At 45.1% G+C, this 17,954-nt stretch overlaps 1 protein-coding gene across 5 annotated transcripts in view; it reads left to right on the top strand.

Annotated features, from left to right (window-relative positions):
• SAMD4B (sterile alpha motif domain containing 4B) overlaps positions 1 to 17,954 on the top strand; it is a 1,200,154-nt gene that overhangs the window by 801,310 nt on the left and 380,890 nt on the right. For all 5 annotated transcript variants that reach the window (XM_069644257.1, XM_069644253.1, XM_069644254.1 and 2 more), the window contains exon 10: positions 11,496 to 11,694. In XM_069644257.1, the coding sequence (XP_069500358.1) occupies positions 11,496 to 11,694 (199 nt within the window). The remainder of the gene's footprint in view (positions 1 to 11,495; positions 11,695 to 17,954) is intronic.

Raw genomic sequence — 17,954 nt, 5'->3', positions numbered from 1 at the left:
TCCCAGTGCACAGAAAACTCTTGCGGTTCACGATAGCAAACCAGCACTACAAATTCAAAGTGCTACCCTTTGGAATAGCTTCAGCTCCAAGGGTATTCACCGAAGTACTGGCAGTGGTGGCGGTGAACCTGCACAGGGAGGCAAGCCCAGTGTACCTCTACCTGGACGACTGGCTGATCCCAGGAGAAACACCCAATCTTTGCAAACCACACACACAAAGAACCATAAACCTTCTCTTCCAATTGGGCTTCTCAATACATGAGAAAAAGTCAAGTCTTGTACCAAACACAACAAAACAAAACAGTTCCTAGGAGCTGTATTAAATACAAGAACAGGCTTAGCCTTCCCATCCATGGAAAGAGGGTAGAACATGCTTCGACAAATACCCCAGTATCAAGCCGCTCTCTAGATAGGCGTACGCAAAGCAATGCGTTTGCTAGGCATGATGGCATTGTGCATATATCTAGTCCCACATTCACGTCTGCGCATACGACCGATGCAAGAGGGGTTGGTGAAACAATGGTCTCAGGCAAGCGGTCAATGGGATGATCTAGTGGTCGTTTCGCCAACAGAAGTTCAGAACCTGCGCTGGTGGTCAAGAGAAAACCTGTTAAAGGGAAAACCCTTCCATGATCCGGAAGTGCAAGCGATCGTTACAACAGATGCATCCCTCTCTGGGTGCGGTCTCAGTACCTTCACCACACAGCACATGGTCTGTGGACTCGCATCACGGCACAGAACCATATATGTGCGATCCCATCAAACTCCTGTGTTAAACCAACCTGTTAACCCAACACTGGGTTGGGGGGAACCAGTGTACCCTCAACCACACTCATTGAACGTGGCAGCATGGCTCCTGACGTCATAGAGTTCAGACACCTTAATCTACCACAGCGGTGTATGGATATCCTCAAGGAGGCACGAAAACCAAACACTAGACTGTTATTTCGACAAGTGGAGGAGATTTGTAATTTGGTGCCGGTCTAAACAAATAAACCCCATAGAATGTGCTCCTTCACACATTCTAAATGATATGCTCCACTTGTTAGATTCGGGGTTAGCATTCAACTCCATAAAGGTCTACCTGGCAGCTTTCAGCATATACCACCTCTCAAAGTAATGTATTGTGGTGGAAATTTCCAGTTATTAACGCATTCATGGAGGTATTAAAAAGACTCCACCCTCCAATTTCGAACCCACCGCCAGGATGGGATCTCAATGTAGTACTTGCAAAGCTCATGGGGCCCCCATTCAAGCCTATGCATAAGTTAAATCTTAAACACCTGACCTACAAGACTGCCTTCTTAGTGGCTATTACTTGCATAAGAAGAGTTAGTGAATTGCAAGCATTGTCAGTGCAGGGCCCTTTCTTTATCATCCATAAAGATAAATTGGTTTTACGTACTCATCCTAGGTTCTCCCCTAAATTCATTTCCAAATTCCATGTGAACCAATCGATTGAGCTTGCAGCTTTCTTTCAGAATCCAACTAGCTCGGCTGAGGTAAAACTCCACACACTGGATGTGAGGAGGGCAGTCCTTTACTGCGTAAACAAGACCAGGCCGCTTAGGAAAACAGACCAACTGTTTGTCTCTGTAGCACCAGGCAGAGAAGGAGACTGCATTTCCAAGAATGCCATCATCAGATGGATAGTCAGATGTGTTATACTATTCATTATCAAACAAGACACTGCCTTTTACACCAAGAGCTCACCCGACACGGAGCACAGTAGCTACTCTGGATTTTATCCCAAATGTCCCCTTAGACACCATTTGCAAAGCAGCTACATGGAGCTCAGTACACACTTTCACTCAGCACTACTGCATTGACACCCATTCCAAAGCAGATACATAAGTGGGACAAGCGGTTCTAAAACATCCATTTGCCGCTGCTACTTCTCACGACCCCACCTTCTAACACTGCTCGCTAATCTATGCCTAGCATGTGATTGAAGCAGATTCCACAAGCCTCAGAAGGGATACATTACTCACTGTAATCGTATTTCTGATTCTTGTATCTGCTTAGATTCACTTGCACCCACCCTTCCTCCCTGAGAGAAGGGGCATAGATGTTAGGAGGCTTTCTGTTATCTGTCTGCTTGGATACACCTGTACTCACGCTACACTTCATGCAACCTCATGTCAGAACAAAACAATCTGAGGGACCTTGACGCGTGAAGGACCATGGGTACAGTGGACGTTACCCTAGGATAGTATTACTGGCACGCCCTGTCGACATCCCTTTTCAAGTTTCGAAAACAACTGTAATACTCTGCAGCTTCCACTAGATGTTGGCCTATGCATAGCATGTGAATCCAAGCAGATACAAGAATCAGAAATACGATTACGGTGAGGAATATATCCCATTTACTTTCCAGAATTGCAGAATATTTCTAAGGTAAGTAAACTAACCTTTTATATACTTCGCAGAAAGGTGAGAACATAATTTCTTATAATGTGAAGACAGTTTGAATCCTTTAGTGAAGTCTAGGTAGGCCTTTCACATCAGTTGAAGTGTTAAACAAATTACTGCCACCAGCCATTATTTATAATGATGGGGAATAATCATTATCACCCCATCACTCCACTTATGGTTGAGGGTGCTGGTCTCACTTAATAACATCTAAAAGGGATCCAAAGATCATTTCTACCCTTAGTAACTGTAGTTCTCTCAAGGTTAGTCAGAGAAAGCTAAAAGTGGAGCACCTAGGGGAACCTAGCAACAGCAGGCACTTATTGCCAAAACTTTGTCAAAGAGGATACATTTGAAAAGACACTACGGACAACCCAAAAAATCACACCCATGAAAAGAGTAAAATATTCTGTGTGTGGAAAAAGGTTCCCACTCAGAGGTATACAAAAAAATAATCTACCTGTAAAGCTAAAAGTTCTGGAAGTTATGGGGTTGATGCACGTTGGTAAGATTTATTACTATGAAAATCTTACCTAACAGAGGCCATCAGCGCAAGTGCCATGGATTGCATGGGGTTTGGGTCTAGCAGAGCGTTGTGCAGACACCAAGCCTCAGTGTACATTTTTTAAGATGGTAAATATCCATTTGCATATCAGTCTTTCTCCCACCCAAATGGGCAGTGCAGCACTGATGTACTAGGTCAATTCTCTTCTGAACAACAGTACCAATAGCAACCACTTCTAGACAGAGGATAAGTAATATAAATGAAGGAAAGGTAAAAAATATAAATTATCCAGCATTGAAATTGCAAGTGTAGCATTTGATTGTTTCTGTACAATGTCCAAACGTTGGGGAACATATCTAAAATGTTATTGTGGACAGATTTTGAAGACGGCTACAAATAATTTAAATTTGGAAGTCGACCTTTCAACAAGTTCCGATTTTGGAGGACAAGGCTTGTTTGCAATGTTGTGTGGCATTGTGTGCGTCCTGGAAACAAAGATCCATTCCATGAGTATGCATGGCCAACACAGTCAATGTCAGATCTTTCACAAATTAAAAATCCATTTCCTGGTAAATTGGCTTGGCCTCCCATTGTTTGCCTCGTTTTGTAAAGGCCATGAGGTAACGAAGCATCCCAAATGTTGCTGCAGTTTTTGCGTGTTCCCTCCCAACGTTCTCGTTGTGCTCAAGTACAGACAGTCTTGTTCTTGTCTCCATACCATCCATGCTGAAATGCAACCTTTTGGGCCTGTACTTTAGGCACATATTATGGAACACCTCCAAATCTCCAGTATGTCCCTTCAGGTCTCTTGAAAGTGTTTATCGTACACCATCTTCTCTAGTGCTTTGTGTGGAGAGGAACATGGCACCAACCACTTCTTCTTGCGTTCCTGCTCCTTCGATAAAGGTCCATGTGCACATTCTTGGACATGTTGGTTTTCTGTCCATGAGTGTACTTTGGAACAATGGTGCATCATTGAATGCCATTTTTCAAGTAGAACTTCCAAAGATCCATCACAAGTTTTGGAGCTCCACCAAAGATGGTTTCTGATAGACTGACACCACTTTTCTGAACCATTGTTTTTTACCAGCAGCTGTAATTATTTTTGATTGATTTGGCAACGTGCCACAGATCAAATTGATGCTAACTGTGTGGAAACTGCTCTTGCATGGCCTTGGCTATTGAAACATGCGTGCCAGTGGCTATCGGGTTTATGTGCATTCCCCTGGATTCCAGACGTTCAATGGATTTAATGAAACCATGTTTCTCCATGGCCACAGACGATGTACATTCGGACACCTGCACGATGACTGAACTAATTTTTTTTTACTTTACATGTCTTCAAAGTGGTATGTGCTTAGCGGAAAAGAAAATCCTGGACTGTTGGGCTGTACCCAGTCAGCTAGCCTGACACGTTTGCCAGAAAACGTACTGTCCATTGACATTTGTTTGAATTTCCCGGTTTAACTAATAACGGGGGGATAAGAATTCCTTCTGCTATTTGTAGTACTGGGTTTTAGCAAGGAACTCGAGTGCCACAAATTGACAGAAACTGAACATCTTACTGAAAGTCAATCCGCTGAACAGTAAAGGTGCTGAACAAAGTAAATTTCCTGCAGGCACTTTGCCGAGCATTGGTTGAGGAGACCATGAAAATGTATTATGTAGGTGGACACAGCTGGCCTGGATTTTCAGGTTGGTGCCTTGTAATACACAAGACACATTCAACAATGGCTCCCCGCATATGTTCCTCTTAATTTATGATCACATTTCAGCATTTGTATGTATAGCAGGCAGTTGTCGAATAGAATATATTTTTGCTCATTTAATAGCCAATCGTCCTGCAGTATTGTTTTGCGACTCAACAGTGGTGGACAATTCCCCCAAACTAGGCAAACTGAAGTTGAGATCTTGAGCACATTCCTCAGTCAATTGCGTTGAAGCTTCAGCCTCTGTTAGTTCAGGCTGTGATCTTTCCGCATGAATTGGAGAAACGGGTAAATTGAATGTTTGTTGGGTGCAACATTTTTAGAAGGTGTACATTGTTTCAAAGGGTCTGTGAGCAATTGCAATGCAGCATCGTCTTGAGTTTCATCTGAGCGATTTTGTACAAAGTAGCAATGGTCCATGATAACGTTGTACGGTTCACAGGTGAGATTCCATTAATTTTCCGGCTACTGGACATACGCATCACGGGTTTGAATATTGACTGGACCATGCTGTGCCTCAAATAGTAGTTCCATTGTGAAATCCTTTTGGCAAGTGACATCTTTACTTCTTTTCCATCTGGTCCTTTAACAGATTTATAGAAAAACATGCTCAATGGAAAGCACAAATACAGAAGATATGATTTTCCAACTAAAAACATAATATCACTAAAACATCCGCTTTAATAACTTCTCCAAAACAAACTGGTTTGTTCTTTACCCTTGTTTTCTTCACTTCGAAACCGTGGCCTTCTCTTTGCCGACCGCAACATCAAGCTGAATAAAGCGTGTTCTTGTATGGCTTAAATCAAGCAAATTTCATTTCCACTCAAACATATTTACATATCTACAAACAGAACCAACTTGACGGACTTGAAAACATTACATTATAAAAATGTATTCCTAATGCAATGTGATGCCCAGTTGTATTTCCTATTAGGTTATCTAAACCTCTGGTCCATGTGCTTCTTCAAATTCCACATCTTGAGTACATTCCTTGAATAGAATAATCATTACCAAAAAAGTGTCAATCGTACTGATAATTAAAATCTTTCATCGCACAGAGCATTTCTGCACAAAGTAGTTTAAAATTATTACAAACCATATACTATAAGGTTTGCTGTCTCAACACAAATGGAACATTCATATGATCATACCCCTGAAAACAGTGTATGTGATTTGTTCATAATATACATTTCAGATTTCACCTGATAACCTTCTGAGATGACACATGGACTTGATCTGAGATCACCTTGTAAATGCCTTCAAAAGTAGTTTGCTTTGTAATGTTTCCTTTGTAATCTATTCTGCATTAGGGAGGAAGTGTATCGTTAGAACCAAAATCAGAAAACTTTCAAACAGTGCAAGGTTACATGCATTTTAGTCTCAAAGTATATGCTTTGTAGGATTTACTTTCATTCTAGCAAGGGAACTGTAAGTACGCATAACTCATGCTCTGGACCTGTTGCAAAGGAGGAAGTGATTGTAGTTGAAATTCCAGCATCCCCCATATAACATAGAACTTATTTTAATACGAATGGAAAAGCTAAATGAAACTGAAAAAAATGAGATTCAGACAATGGTACCTACAGAGAGACACCCATACATGCCACTTTGTGTAAATAACCAATACTATTCATAATTTTCAATATGTTGAAATTCCAAGCATAACATATGCACATACTTCATTCACATATGAAGGACTAGTACAATATAATTACTTAATAGGCAAGTGAGGTTGATGTTGACTCTGGAAAAGAAATTGATGCAGAATCTTGCTCCTTCATTTTCAGTACATTGTCAGAAAATAGTACAATGGAAAAGGTAAATTGGTACTCTCCAGCATGCGGTCTGCATTGGATTCGAATGCTCATGAATATTCCCCGTCAGGCTGAGAATCCTCGGTAAAGAAAATATCAGTTTCAGTTTCTGAACTATCTTTCTACAAGTAAACAATCGCTGGTCTCTGGGGTCATACTGCCCCTAGCCAATGACTGCCCTTAACCTTTGCCCCTCCTCTGGCAGCCATCGTCAGATTTTTACCGCACGTTCAAGTGTTGGGAGTCCTCGTGCTGTAGCTCTCGAGCTTTTACTGCCTATTGTGTTTTTATCTAAGAGTTAACTCTTATTTTTTCGGTCAATTCGAGCCTCAAGCTCCACCGATCCTGCTTCCAATTAACAGGGACCCGCTTGGGCAATTTCTACGCCCCTCAAGGGTGGATTTTCATCGAATTCCACTTCTTGGAGGATTCCAGAAGATCTTTGAGGCCTACCCCGCGTTGGACATGGCCCAGGACAAAGGAGATTCAACGACTACTGGATCCAAGCTGTTTAGGAATTGCCCAGGATGTGGACTCGAACGTCTTTGAGGACGAACACTCCCGGTGCCTCTACAGCCTACACGCCGAAAAGTCGCACGTGGAGGAGGACTGTGCGTTCTGCAAGAACAGGTCCGTCCGGACCATGAAGGACCGTCGTAAACGACTCACTGGCTGGAGGCGAAGAGCCCAGCAGCAGGTGAGAAGAATAAGTCAAGAGCACTCTTTTAAGACCTTTGAGGGTGCTCTGGTGAGGGGGCCCAACAAAAGGCAAAGCCCCGCGAGTCCGCGGGCACCGGCGGCGCTGTTGGTTCGGGCTCCTCAGCTGCCAGGCAGGGCGCAATGTCACCGACACACCACGAGCCAATGCTCCGGATTGGTGAAAAGGAAGTTGGAGAACCCGGGTAAGCTTCGGGAGAAGCCCCGGTTGATCCCGATGGAGACTCAGATACAAGAAGTACCTGAGGTTCACGGTTGGCGACTCGCATTTTTAGTTTCGGGTCCTGCCGTTCGGATAGACCTCCGCCCGAGGGTTTTCACCAAGCTAATGGTGGTGGTGGTGGCAGCGTATCTCAGGAAAGAGGGGATTCACGTCTACCCCTACCTGGACGATGGTTGATCAGAGGGCGCTCTCCCGAGCAAGTCCTGAATCATCTGTCAGTTGCCTGCCACTCGCTTCACAGGCTGGGCTTCTCCCTCAACTTAAAGAAGTCCCACTTGACACTTACCCAGCGGCTCCAGGACATCGGAGCAGTGCTCGACAAATCCCTGCGGCTGTGTTCGCCTCCCCAGATGAGGGCTCATCACATTCTGCAGATGGTGCACAAGTTTCAGCATGCCCAGAGTCTCCCGGCGTTCGAGTTCTTGAGGTTGCTCGGCCTCATGGCATCCTGCATTCTACTGATGCCAGAGGCCAGGTTGTGGATGAGATCTCTGCAATGGGCTCTCAAGGTGCAGTGGTCGCAGTCGAAAACGCGGCAGCGGACGCTCTGAGCAGGCAGAGCACGGTCTCTCACGAGTGGGAGCTGGCTCAGGAAGTTCTCTTGGAGATCTTCTCCCTTTGGGAGACCCCCACAAGTGGATATCTTTGCCACCAGTGTCAACCAGAAGTGCGAAAGATTCTGCTCGTGGGAATTTCCTCCAAGAGGAGCCTTAGGAGACGCGTTTGTAGTGGAGTGCTGTTCCCACTGCTGTACGCGTTTCCTCCAGTCCCCGTCATTCCGCAAGTGTTGCGGAGGTTACGGAGGTCCGGTTCCCCAATGATCCTCAATACTCCGTCATGGGCCAGGAGAGCATGGGACCTGGACCATCTCGACATGTCCATCTGCCCTCCATGCTGTCTTCCCTACTGAGACGATCTGCTCACGGGAGGCGGGGGGTCGCGTTCTCCATCCAGAGGTTAGGTCTCTCAGCTGTCATGTTTGGTATCTGAAAGGCTGAGGTATAAGGATTGGGACCTCCCTGAAGACATGATGGAGGTGTTGCTTTCGGCCAGACGGCCCGCAACAAAGTCCCTGTAACGTTGACATTGGAGAAAGTTCTGCGACTGGTGCAGGGTACAGAATGTGTATCTTTTTTCATGTGCCATTCCTGTGGTTCTGTCTTTTTTGCTTTCGTTAACCCACAAGGGCCTGCAAGTGGCTACCATTAAGGGGTACCTGGCGGCGCTGTCCATATTTGAGCGCTCGTCTGAGGAGTGTTCTTATTTTATGATCCCTTTTGATTTCTCAGTTTCTAAAAGGGCTAACTCATGTGTTTCCACCGTCGCCTTTCCAGGTGCCGGGATTGGATTTGAATTTGCTTTTAAAGTTCCTCTTGGGAGCTCCGTTTGAGCCCTTACATTCTTGTCCATTGATACTGTTAACCTTTAAAACTATTTTTAGTTGTGGTTACTTCCGCACGCAGAGTGAGTGAGTTGTAGGCACTATTCGCTAAGCCACCTTTCAGTGTTCTTTTCTTCCAAAGGTTGTGTCGGAATTTCATTTGAGCTAGAAGGTCATTCGTCCGGCATTCTATCCTCCTCCTCATCCTGGTAAGGAAGAGGAGAGGCTCCATAGGTTGGATCCTAGGAGAGCTTTAAGTTTCTACGTCTCCTGCATGTCCCGGGTCAGAGTGGACGAACAGCTCTTTGTAGGTTACGCTTGAAGGCGTTTGGGACAAGCTGTTACTAAGCAGAGTTTGTCTAGATGGATTATGTTGGCAATCTCTGAATGTTACCTTTTGATGGGTAAGGACCCTCCGGTAGGCTTAGGGACCCATTCTACTAGGGGTGTGGCTCCCTCTAGAGCTCTGCAGAGGGGTGTTCCCTTTCGTAACATTTGTGAAGCAGCCACATGGGCCTCTGTCCATACTTTTGTCAAACACTACTCCCTGGATTCTATCCATGGGCAAGATTTGGCCTTTGGTAAGGCAGTCCTCTATTCTGCAATTTGATTGGGCATTCTAAAATTATAAATTCTTTTCCCACCTCCATACATTGGTACTGCTTTCGGAGTCTGTCATAGATGTGGAATACGTCGGAGGAACCAATCCCCTCGAAGAACAAGTTACTTTCTTACCTGGTAACGCTCTTTCGATGGGATGTTCCGACAGCGTATTCTACATCGAACCCTCCCAGCCTGCCCCTCTACAGAATTTCTTATGCGATTGCAGTTTTCGTTTCTGCAAAGCTTTCTGTAGTAATACTGGCAGAAGATTGGTGCCACACGTTCTGGGGGAAAAACTACAACTGAGGCTACGGGCGTCGTGTGTCCTACATATAACATCGGGTGACGTCAGCTGTCGAAGGGGCATATCGACGTCATCGACGCAGGACGCAGAAAATGTTCCGAAGCAGCACAGCTGTGGTGATTACTTGTCATAGATGTGGAATACGTCGTCGGATCATCCCTCGAAACAACGTTACCAGGTAAGAAAGTAACTTGTTCTTCATGAGCATGTGTATCCATGCCAGACCCCATGCTTGAGAAGGAACAAGTTACTTCCCTGTAATTGTTCTCCACCATGCGTCTGGCATGGATTCACATGCAAACCCTCCCGCCTACCCCTCTCCGGCTCTTTTCTTGGTCCTACTGCCACTTTACGTGCTACCAAATCTGAAGATGGCTGCCAGAGGAGGGGCTTAGGTAGAGGGTAGTCATTGGCTGGGGCAGTATGACCCAGAGGCCAGTGATTAGTTAGGAGAAAGACAGTTCAGAAGTGAAACTGATTTTTTTCTTTTACCGATGATTCCCAGCCTGACGACGGGGAATATTCATGAGCATGTGAATCCATGCTGGAGAACAGTTACAGGTAAGTAACTTGTTCTATACCTGCCTAGTGGCCCTCTATTATGCAAGACAACTTCTGGCAGCGGTGGTTTTTCACTCCTATTTCAATGATGTGACTTCTATACACCTACTTACAATCGTATAAACTACAAGTCCCTGAAAGCCAAGTTCAGTTGGCTAATTAAAAGGATTGTCTGAAAGTGCCCCATCAGGGTCCTACCTGACAAGCTATGCCTTATTTGTCCTTATTTGTGCTCCTCAGTCCCTAACCTTCATTTATGCTGACATTTCTCCAATAGTGTAACATATAATGCCATCTTTGTATAGGTACGCGAAGAGTGCAGTGGCTGCAGAAAAAAGTTGGGACATTAAACATTTCTGGGTGAGATAGCAGAGTCTAGTAACCTATTTTCCACAAAGGACTGTGTGCAACCTGGCACTGTCGCCTCAGCCTTTCTTCTTAAGGTGATCCATTACTTTGGATAATAGTTGGTTTATTAAATGTGAAAAGAGCTAAAGCTTTATGTAGTTCTTCATTCCAAATTATCCCCATGTTTAAGAGCTGAAATAAGTTATCGAATGTAATGGTACTCAATCGATCAACCTCAAAAGGATGAAGGGCTTAGTCAGCCCTGCCTGTATTCGAACTTCAGAAGTGCAGGCTGGCACCATGCCAGAGGTGAGTGAATATCTTGTGAGCTAGCCCCTGGATGTGAGACTCTAAAGATCCCATTCTTCTTATATATTATATACATTTTGGAGTATGAAAAATGCCAGTAGATGGGAATATCTGATATGAGGAGAATCTGGATTTTATTATGGCAAAAGCTGGCATCACAGCATCTGCCATTAAATGGGAATTCTTAGCAAAATGTTAGTTCATTTGTGTTTGATGGGAATACATGGCATGCAATGTCAGTGCAATGAGAATTTGTTGTGAAATGTAACACTTCTATCCTGAAACTTTTGCTAAGCGTTGCTTTTTTTTAAATGTCCTTATTTTCTGGGTGCTTTAATTTCTGATTTGCCATGCTGTATTTAAAGCAGAATTATCGACTGATATGTCTCATGAATGGGCTGGTCTTAACAACATGTACAAGAGTTGAATGTGATAGAATGGCCTCAATTAGTGACTGACCGGCTTTGGCTAGAGTGCACTACAGTGGAAATTGTATAATGTGTGGTGTATACCAAGTCTGGTAGAGCAAGAGAATGGTCATTCAGACATGAAGATTTGCTAATGTATGACTCAAGTTGTGATGATATTTTTCTTTTCCCCTTAAAGTTGGTCTTTTGGCTCAAACTCCCTCCCCATAGCTGGATCTGTTGGGGTGGCAGTTGCCCGTAGGGGCCAGCGACAGTTTCAGATGCCCCCCAGAGCCATGCCCCCTAACCGGATGGGGTTGCTGAGCCCATCAGGGATTGGAGGGGTTTCTCCGCGACACTCGCTCACCAACGCAGCAGTGGGCAGTCAAGGACGCCAGGTGAGTGACATAAAGGCAGTGTTTTTGACTCTCAACTTTCTTGTTTGGACCACACTTCAAGTGTTTGTCTTTATCCTAAAACCATGTCTTGTCGACATTGCAAGATTTGTGGACAGCATTTAAACTGATTTCTCTGACCTAACAAAATAAATATGTATTCCTCCATTAATTGTCCTGCATTTGCCCCTCTCTGACAGAATGTCAAAATGGATTTCTGGAATCTGGCCTGGTGGACAGATCTTTGGAGGTCACCTTAGTTATGATGAGTGTGTGGGGTCTGCGTTGGTGGTGAGACCCTGTGCTGCTGTGCGGGCTGACAAGGAGTCTTTCTTCACCTTTCATCGATTGTGCTGGGCCGCACCTCCTTAAAATCCTCACTCCTGTGCAGAGTGCACGGTCTGCGAGTTAGAGGTTTCAATAAGACCTTCTGAACTCTAGCCTGTACTACATCACTGACCCCTGGATTTTGGACTATGGAACTAGATGCCCTGCCACGCACAAGAGAAGCTTCGCCTCTTAAGTGACTTGGTGCTTTCCAAGAAATCTGGGCTCGTGCTGGCAAGAGCAAGGGAGAAAAAAAGAAACATGGAGCTAAGGGGTGTGGAGCCCACAAACCCTTTACTAACTGTGCCTCTTCCTACTGTGCCCATGTACTCCCAGTTTTACAGGGAAAGCAGCGAGGAGTGTGAGAGTGGCGTGCGAGAGTGGCACGACCGGGGCATGGGGGCATCATTGATTACAATACCCAGCAAGCCAAAGCAAACCAGGAGGGTGGTGCGGGAGGCACCATTGCAACGGCTGGAGGGTAAGAATTGCGAGCGGTTGTTAGGGACACCTACCATTGACCCCTCGCAAGGCCCTGCAGCCTCCCCCAGGTACCTCGCGGACTCACCAAATGATACCCGGATGAAACAGGTTGGAATCCCGGAAGCCTTTAAAATCCTGGTCGCTGAGGGAACTTTTGGAATGGTGGATAAACATGCCAGGGTGAGGTTAGACTAATCCCCCAATGGCAGCAGGTGCATAATGGAGAAGCCAAGGTCCCTCTGCTTAATGTTAGGACAGTTTTTCTGAAGTACTACTCCACTCTTAGTATAAGACTGTACCACCTGAGTACATGGTAGCGTAGGTAGAGCAGCCAGGCTTATCTTAGGAGGGAGAGACGGCAGTACTTACTGTAAAAGTGAAATTGTAATACAAATGATCCAAAGAAACACTGAAACACTATGTATTGTAAAAATAAAGGATTTATTTAAATACAGGTAGGTCCAGATAAATCTAGGGATTAAGTAAGTACTAACACATTATATGAAATCACAATATAAAACACAACACTATACTTGAAAGCACACAGGCCCAAGTATAAACCTTATTTGGAACACCTGACAGTAGTTCTAGGGAAGTAAAAACCTTGTTATACACATTTAGTATAGGTCAAGCCTATTCTTTGGGAGTAAAAGACAATGGTTACTTTTAGATTACTTTTGGTAATACAAGGGCAGTAGGCCCTTCCAGTTGTACAGTGACTCTTGGAACAAATCACATAAACCGTCAACTGGACAATATACTTTTTGGTGAATAGTGAAACACTTATTCTAGGTGCAGTAGAAACCTATAACCACTTTTGTCATAACACATAGTTATAGCAGGTGAGTAAAACCTAAGAAAGTAATATACAATTACAGATGCTTTTGAAATCAGGGAACCCCAAATTGAGGTAAGCAATAACTCTGGTAACGTTTTGTGGATGGCACAGCTAACACAAGGTAAGTAAAACCCACATACTTTAACTTCACAATGAAGGGGAAAGTAAAACCCAATGTCACGCTTTACTGAATAGTTATTCTATGTAGGCAACAACCTAATGTAGACTTATTAAGGACCGGCTAGCAGCAAGTCAGGGGAAGCAAGACCCAGTTGGAGGACACTCATACAATTACCCTTCAGGAATAATCTGGTGAAACCAACACATTACTTTTGTAAAGAGGCACAACCTGATCACAGGAGAGTAAAATACCTTTATATCTACTTTCTTTTAGACTGGTAAAACAGTGGCTAAGGAAGAAAAGATGTTAACCATACTTTTAAGAATAGTGCATCACACATTCAAGATCAGTAAGAACTTTTGTAACTGTTCACTCTTAGAATTACAGTTACCCACCAACTCTTTACAAGTAAGTAAAACACTTGATTTCTTTTCTAGGCAGAAGTCCCAATCCCTTCAAAGTCTTTCCCTTATTCTTGGAGCATGAGTGTTCTCAGTGGCAGAAGGGGGGGACACTAGGACTAGTGACCAACAGGCAGTGTTAGAATAAGTTCTTTAGTAGCAAAAGTCAGAGTTTCCTTAGGAAAAATGGCAAACAGGTGAGTACTTTACTTCTAGGGTTAGAAGAGGGTCCGGGGGCTTCACAGAAGACACCTCAGCAGGATTCTAGCAGTGGGGCTGGGTGTACTGGACGAGGGACCTCCCAATCACAGGAAACACCCCAGGACTACACAGAAATCCTAACAGGCTTAAGGTAAGTATATACCCAAGCCAGCACAGTACCTCAGCAATGAAGGAGAGATTGCAGCAGGAGAACTTGAGGGACTGCAGCCAAATACCCGGTCAGTGGATTCCTTGTCCTGGAGACTGAACACACGACCTCAGAAGGGACTTTGCAGCAGGGATCGATGAAGGCTCTAGGCAAGATTTCTCTTGCGGCTGAATGCGGTTTTGCGGGTTTTGTGCCTTTTCAAGGAGCACAGAAGAAGACAGAAAATCGCGGTTGAATTCTCGTTGTTTAAAAGGTGCAGCACTCTTGTGAGGGGACTTTTTGGACTCGATTTGTGTCTCTGGCGATACACCAGGATGCCCACAAAGTTTCAGCGAGATTAATTACAAATATCACTGTATAAAACAAGAGAAAAGAAGAAAAGAAAACAAGAAGATTAAAGGCTGCAGCAGCAAAGAACATGTCTTTTTATGTTGCATTTCTGGATTTTTCATCTGACTATGAGCTCATGGTAAGAGAGAGGAAATAACAATTACTTCCAGTGGGCCACAGCTAGGACGCCAGCTCGTTAAGAGGCAGATCACCTGTAAGTGGACTCCTGCCAAATAAAGGAGTTGAAGCCTTTTCTACCAACTGCAAGTTGCTACTTTTTTTGCGTGGGGCAAGGAGACGCGTGTGTCTCTTGGAATGGAAAGATGGGGGTTTCTTGTTTGTACCTCTGAGTAAGCCCTGTTATGGGAGTAGAGACCAAGTGGGTGATGTTGCTGCTTTGACTGTCCTCCGGGAGGGAGGGAGGTACAGCAAACAAGGAGGATGAGCGATCACAAGCCTACCCCCTTATAAGCACTCCCCACGTCCGCGGCCGGCTGTGTCGGACCCCGGGGATGCCTAGTAGGTGGGGTGGATGTGGACCCAGGGGATGGCCAGAGGGGCAGCCCACTCAGGCGCCCCTGCGAGGGCCGGGCCAGCCTCTCACGATGAGTCTGGTCCCTCTTATTGCATCTCACGCTGGCGTTGGAGCCTAGCCTTTCTTTTCCTTTGTTATACTGAATGCAGAGCTGGACTGTGTTACTTTCTCGTTTAACACTTGCTGCAATGCCAGATCTATTTGATTCTCTCATATGTTACAAGGACGGCAGAGCATGGGTCCTCTGCCCCGTTACATTATTTAAAAAGCGCCTCTGGCCTTTCTTTGCCTCTCCCTTGTCTCACTGCTTGCTTGCTTAATACATACTTCCTTGGTTGAGCACTCCAAATTCTCTCTAACACAGCAATGGCAGCTGCAGTCTGTCTTAACTTCTATTTGTGCCGTTTATTGAATTGGCCTCTTATTTCCGCTTTTCTGTCTGCAGGGGAAAGGCATTTGCCAGTCACTGCCATGATGGTTCTATCTGGCCATAAGAGGGCAACAGCTAGCCAATATTGGAAGAACGTCATATTATGCCAGAGGCTGGCAACTGCCTTCCTAATGCCTACACAAGAGACACACCACTTGCCTTTGTTTCTAATAGTAATTCAGTGGATGAAGAAACGCGAGGGAAGGGGATGATGTCACACTTGGTTAAGACATTTTGATCACACCAGGAGCTAATTTCCAGCTGCAATTAAGCGATTACCTTTTAGACCTCTGGCTTTAAATAATGTTAGTATCACCTGGAAAGTACAGAGGTTGCTCAAGAGGGTTCCTTGAGCACGAGGGTTACCCTACTCGTGGGCATGGATGATTGGAGGGCATTCTTGCCCTGTTTCGGAGCCTGGTCCCTACAGCCATTATGGGGGAGGGGCCTATTACTTTTGGTTGTACGTACCCTTTGAGGGTGGGCAGACATTGCCTCCTGCTGTAGCCCACTGACAGCTCTGCTTTGCACACATACCTGTCAGGTGGCATGTAACTCAATGCTAATGTTATGAGCCTCAGAAGTCTGGAATCTTGCCACATCAACTATAGGGTACAGGCTTGCCACCTGAGACTTACCCACGTCTGAGTCTGCATCTATCGCCCTGTGAGGAAGACACACACAAAGAGCAGGGCACAGTGCCCTTGTGGGTTTTTCACACTTCTTCCTCGGGGTGGGCACAATTCACTCCGCAGAGAAAGTGGCACATACTGGGCAACATTCTCCCACTTTGACAATGTCACTCAAAGAGTGAAATTGGCCATTTGAAATACCTCTGTCGACTTATTATTGCGCAATCCACCCTGATGGGTTTCAGCACCTGCTTAACGCGAGATGGCAATTAAGGGCATTTGCCAATGCACTCAAGCAGCACAGGACACCCTCTTACCGGTGACATGCCATGCTCACTCATTCTGATCATGAATTGGCATTTATCTTGGGTCATGTTAAATGCATTTATTTATTACATGTGTAGCATTACGCAAAACCCCCAAACATCAAGGCACAAAGTAAACTGCATGGAGTGGACCACTTCCATTGGCGCACATGTTTACTTTTCCGCTACAAAATGGAAGATTTTAGCGTAAAAGGCAGGTGAAATCACATTGCTTTTCCACTCTGGAAGAGTGTAAATACCTCTCGCAATTAGCGATTGCTGGTGGAATTGACAATGGCTTCCTCTGGACTCTGCCTGCTTTTACCAGGTTTCATTTCCAAGCAGATCCCAGAGGTATCCCTTTCCTTATTTCTAGCATGAGAATCCATGCTGGCAGTAAGGCCGCATTTGTCTGGTGGAGCGAGAAATACAGGGGGTCCTGGTGTGCCAACTCGGCTCCCGAACTCCACCCAGAAGATGCACGAAAATCTGGCCAATTAGAAAAAGCGACGGAATGGAAGAAAAGGGTAGTAAAGCTGAATGGGAAGCCAGAAAGGAATACATTTCTGAAAAGTAGACAATATTCCAAGTTTAGGAAGGGGTGATTTGCACAGGTCAGGCAACAACTATGTAGGGAAAGATTCCATAGTTTGGAGGGAAATCGGGAAAATGGCAGAAAAAAAACACAATTTCCGCACATTTCACTCTGGTCACCCACCGAAACACGCATCCAACAACACATGGCCTACCTTCCCGCGTTACCAGAGGTTTCCCGATGAAAACGGTACCTCACGTGTGTGTGCACCTACCTTGGTGCAAAGGGAAAAGCCTAAAACACTGGTAACCCCAAGTCTTTTCGCACAGCAGACTTTCAGGAATTTTGCTCATGTGGACAACCTACAGATTTGGGCCTAGGGTGTTGAAGCCACAAAGGAAAACGGGGAACCCCATGCATTTCCGAAAAGAAAACACCGGTGGGAATCCAGAGGTCTGACTTGTGCAAATCGCCCCATAATTTATGACGCACAATCCCTGACAGTCTGAAATTTAGTGGAAAAAACACAATTTTCAATTTGTCAGGGATTGTGGGTAATAAATTCTGGGGCGATTCAATCAGGTCAGACCTCTGTGGATTCCCACGGGTGTCTTCTTTTCGGAAATGCATGGTGTACCCTGTTTTCCTTCGTGGCTTCGACACACTAGGCCCAAATCTGTAGGTTGTCTCCCAAAACCCTTTGGGGGTTACCAGTGGTTTAGCTTTTTCCCTTTGGGCCTAGGTAGGTGCACCCACACGTGAGGTACCGTTTACATCGGGACACCTGTGGGAACGCAGGAAGGTAGGACATGTGGTGTTGGCGGTGTCTTTCGGTGGATGGCAAGAGGGAAATGTCTGAAAATTGTAAATTTTTCACCAAATTTCAGACTTTGCTGGGGATTGTGGGTAATGCATTCTGGGGCGATTCACGTAAGTCAGACCTCTGTGGATTCCCA

This window comes from Ambystoma mexicanum, chromosome 2p (assembly GCF_040938575.1).
Source record: "Ambystoma mexicanum isolate Mex_15411 chromosome 2p, UKY_AmexF1_1, whole genome shotgun sequence".
In the NCBI taxonomy this organism is placed as follows: Eukaryota; Metazoa; Chordata; class Amphibia; order Caudata; family Ambystomatidae; genus Ambystoma; species Ambystoma mexicanum.
Note: the sequence above shows the minus strand (reverse complement) of the source record. Positions and strands in the feature narration are given on the sequence as shown.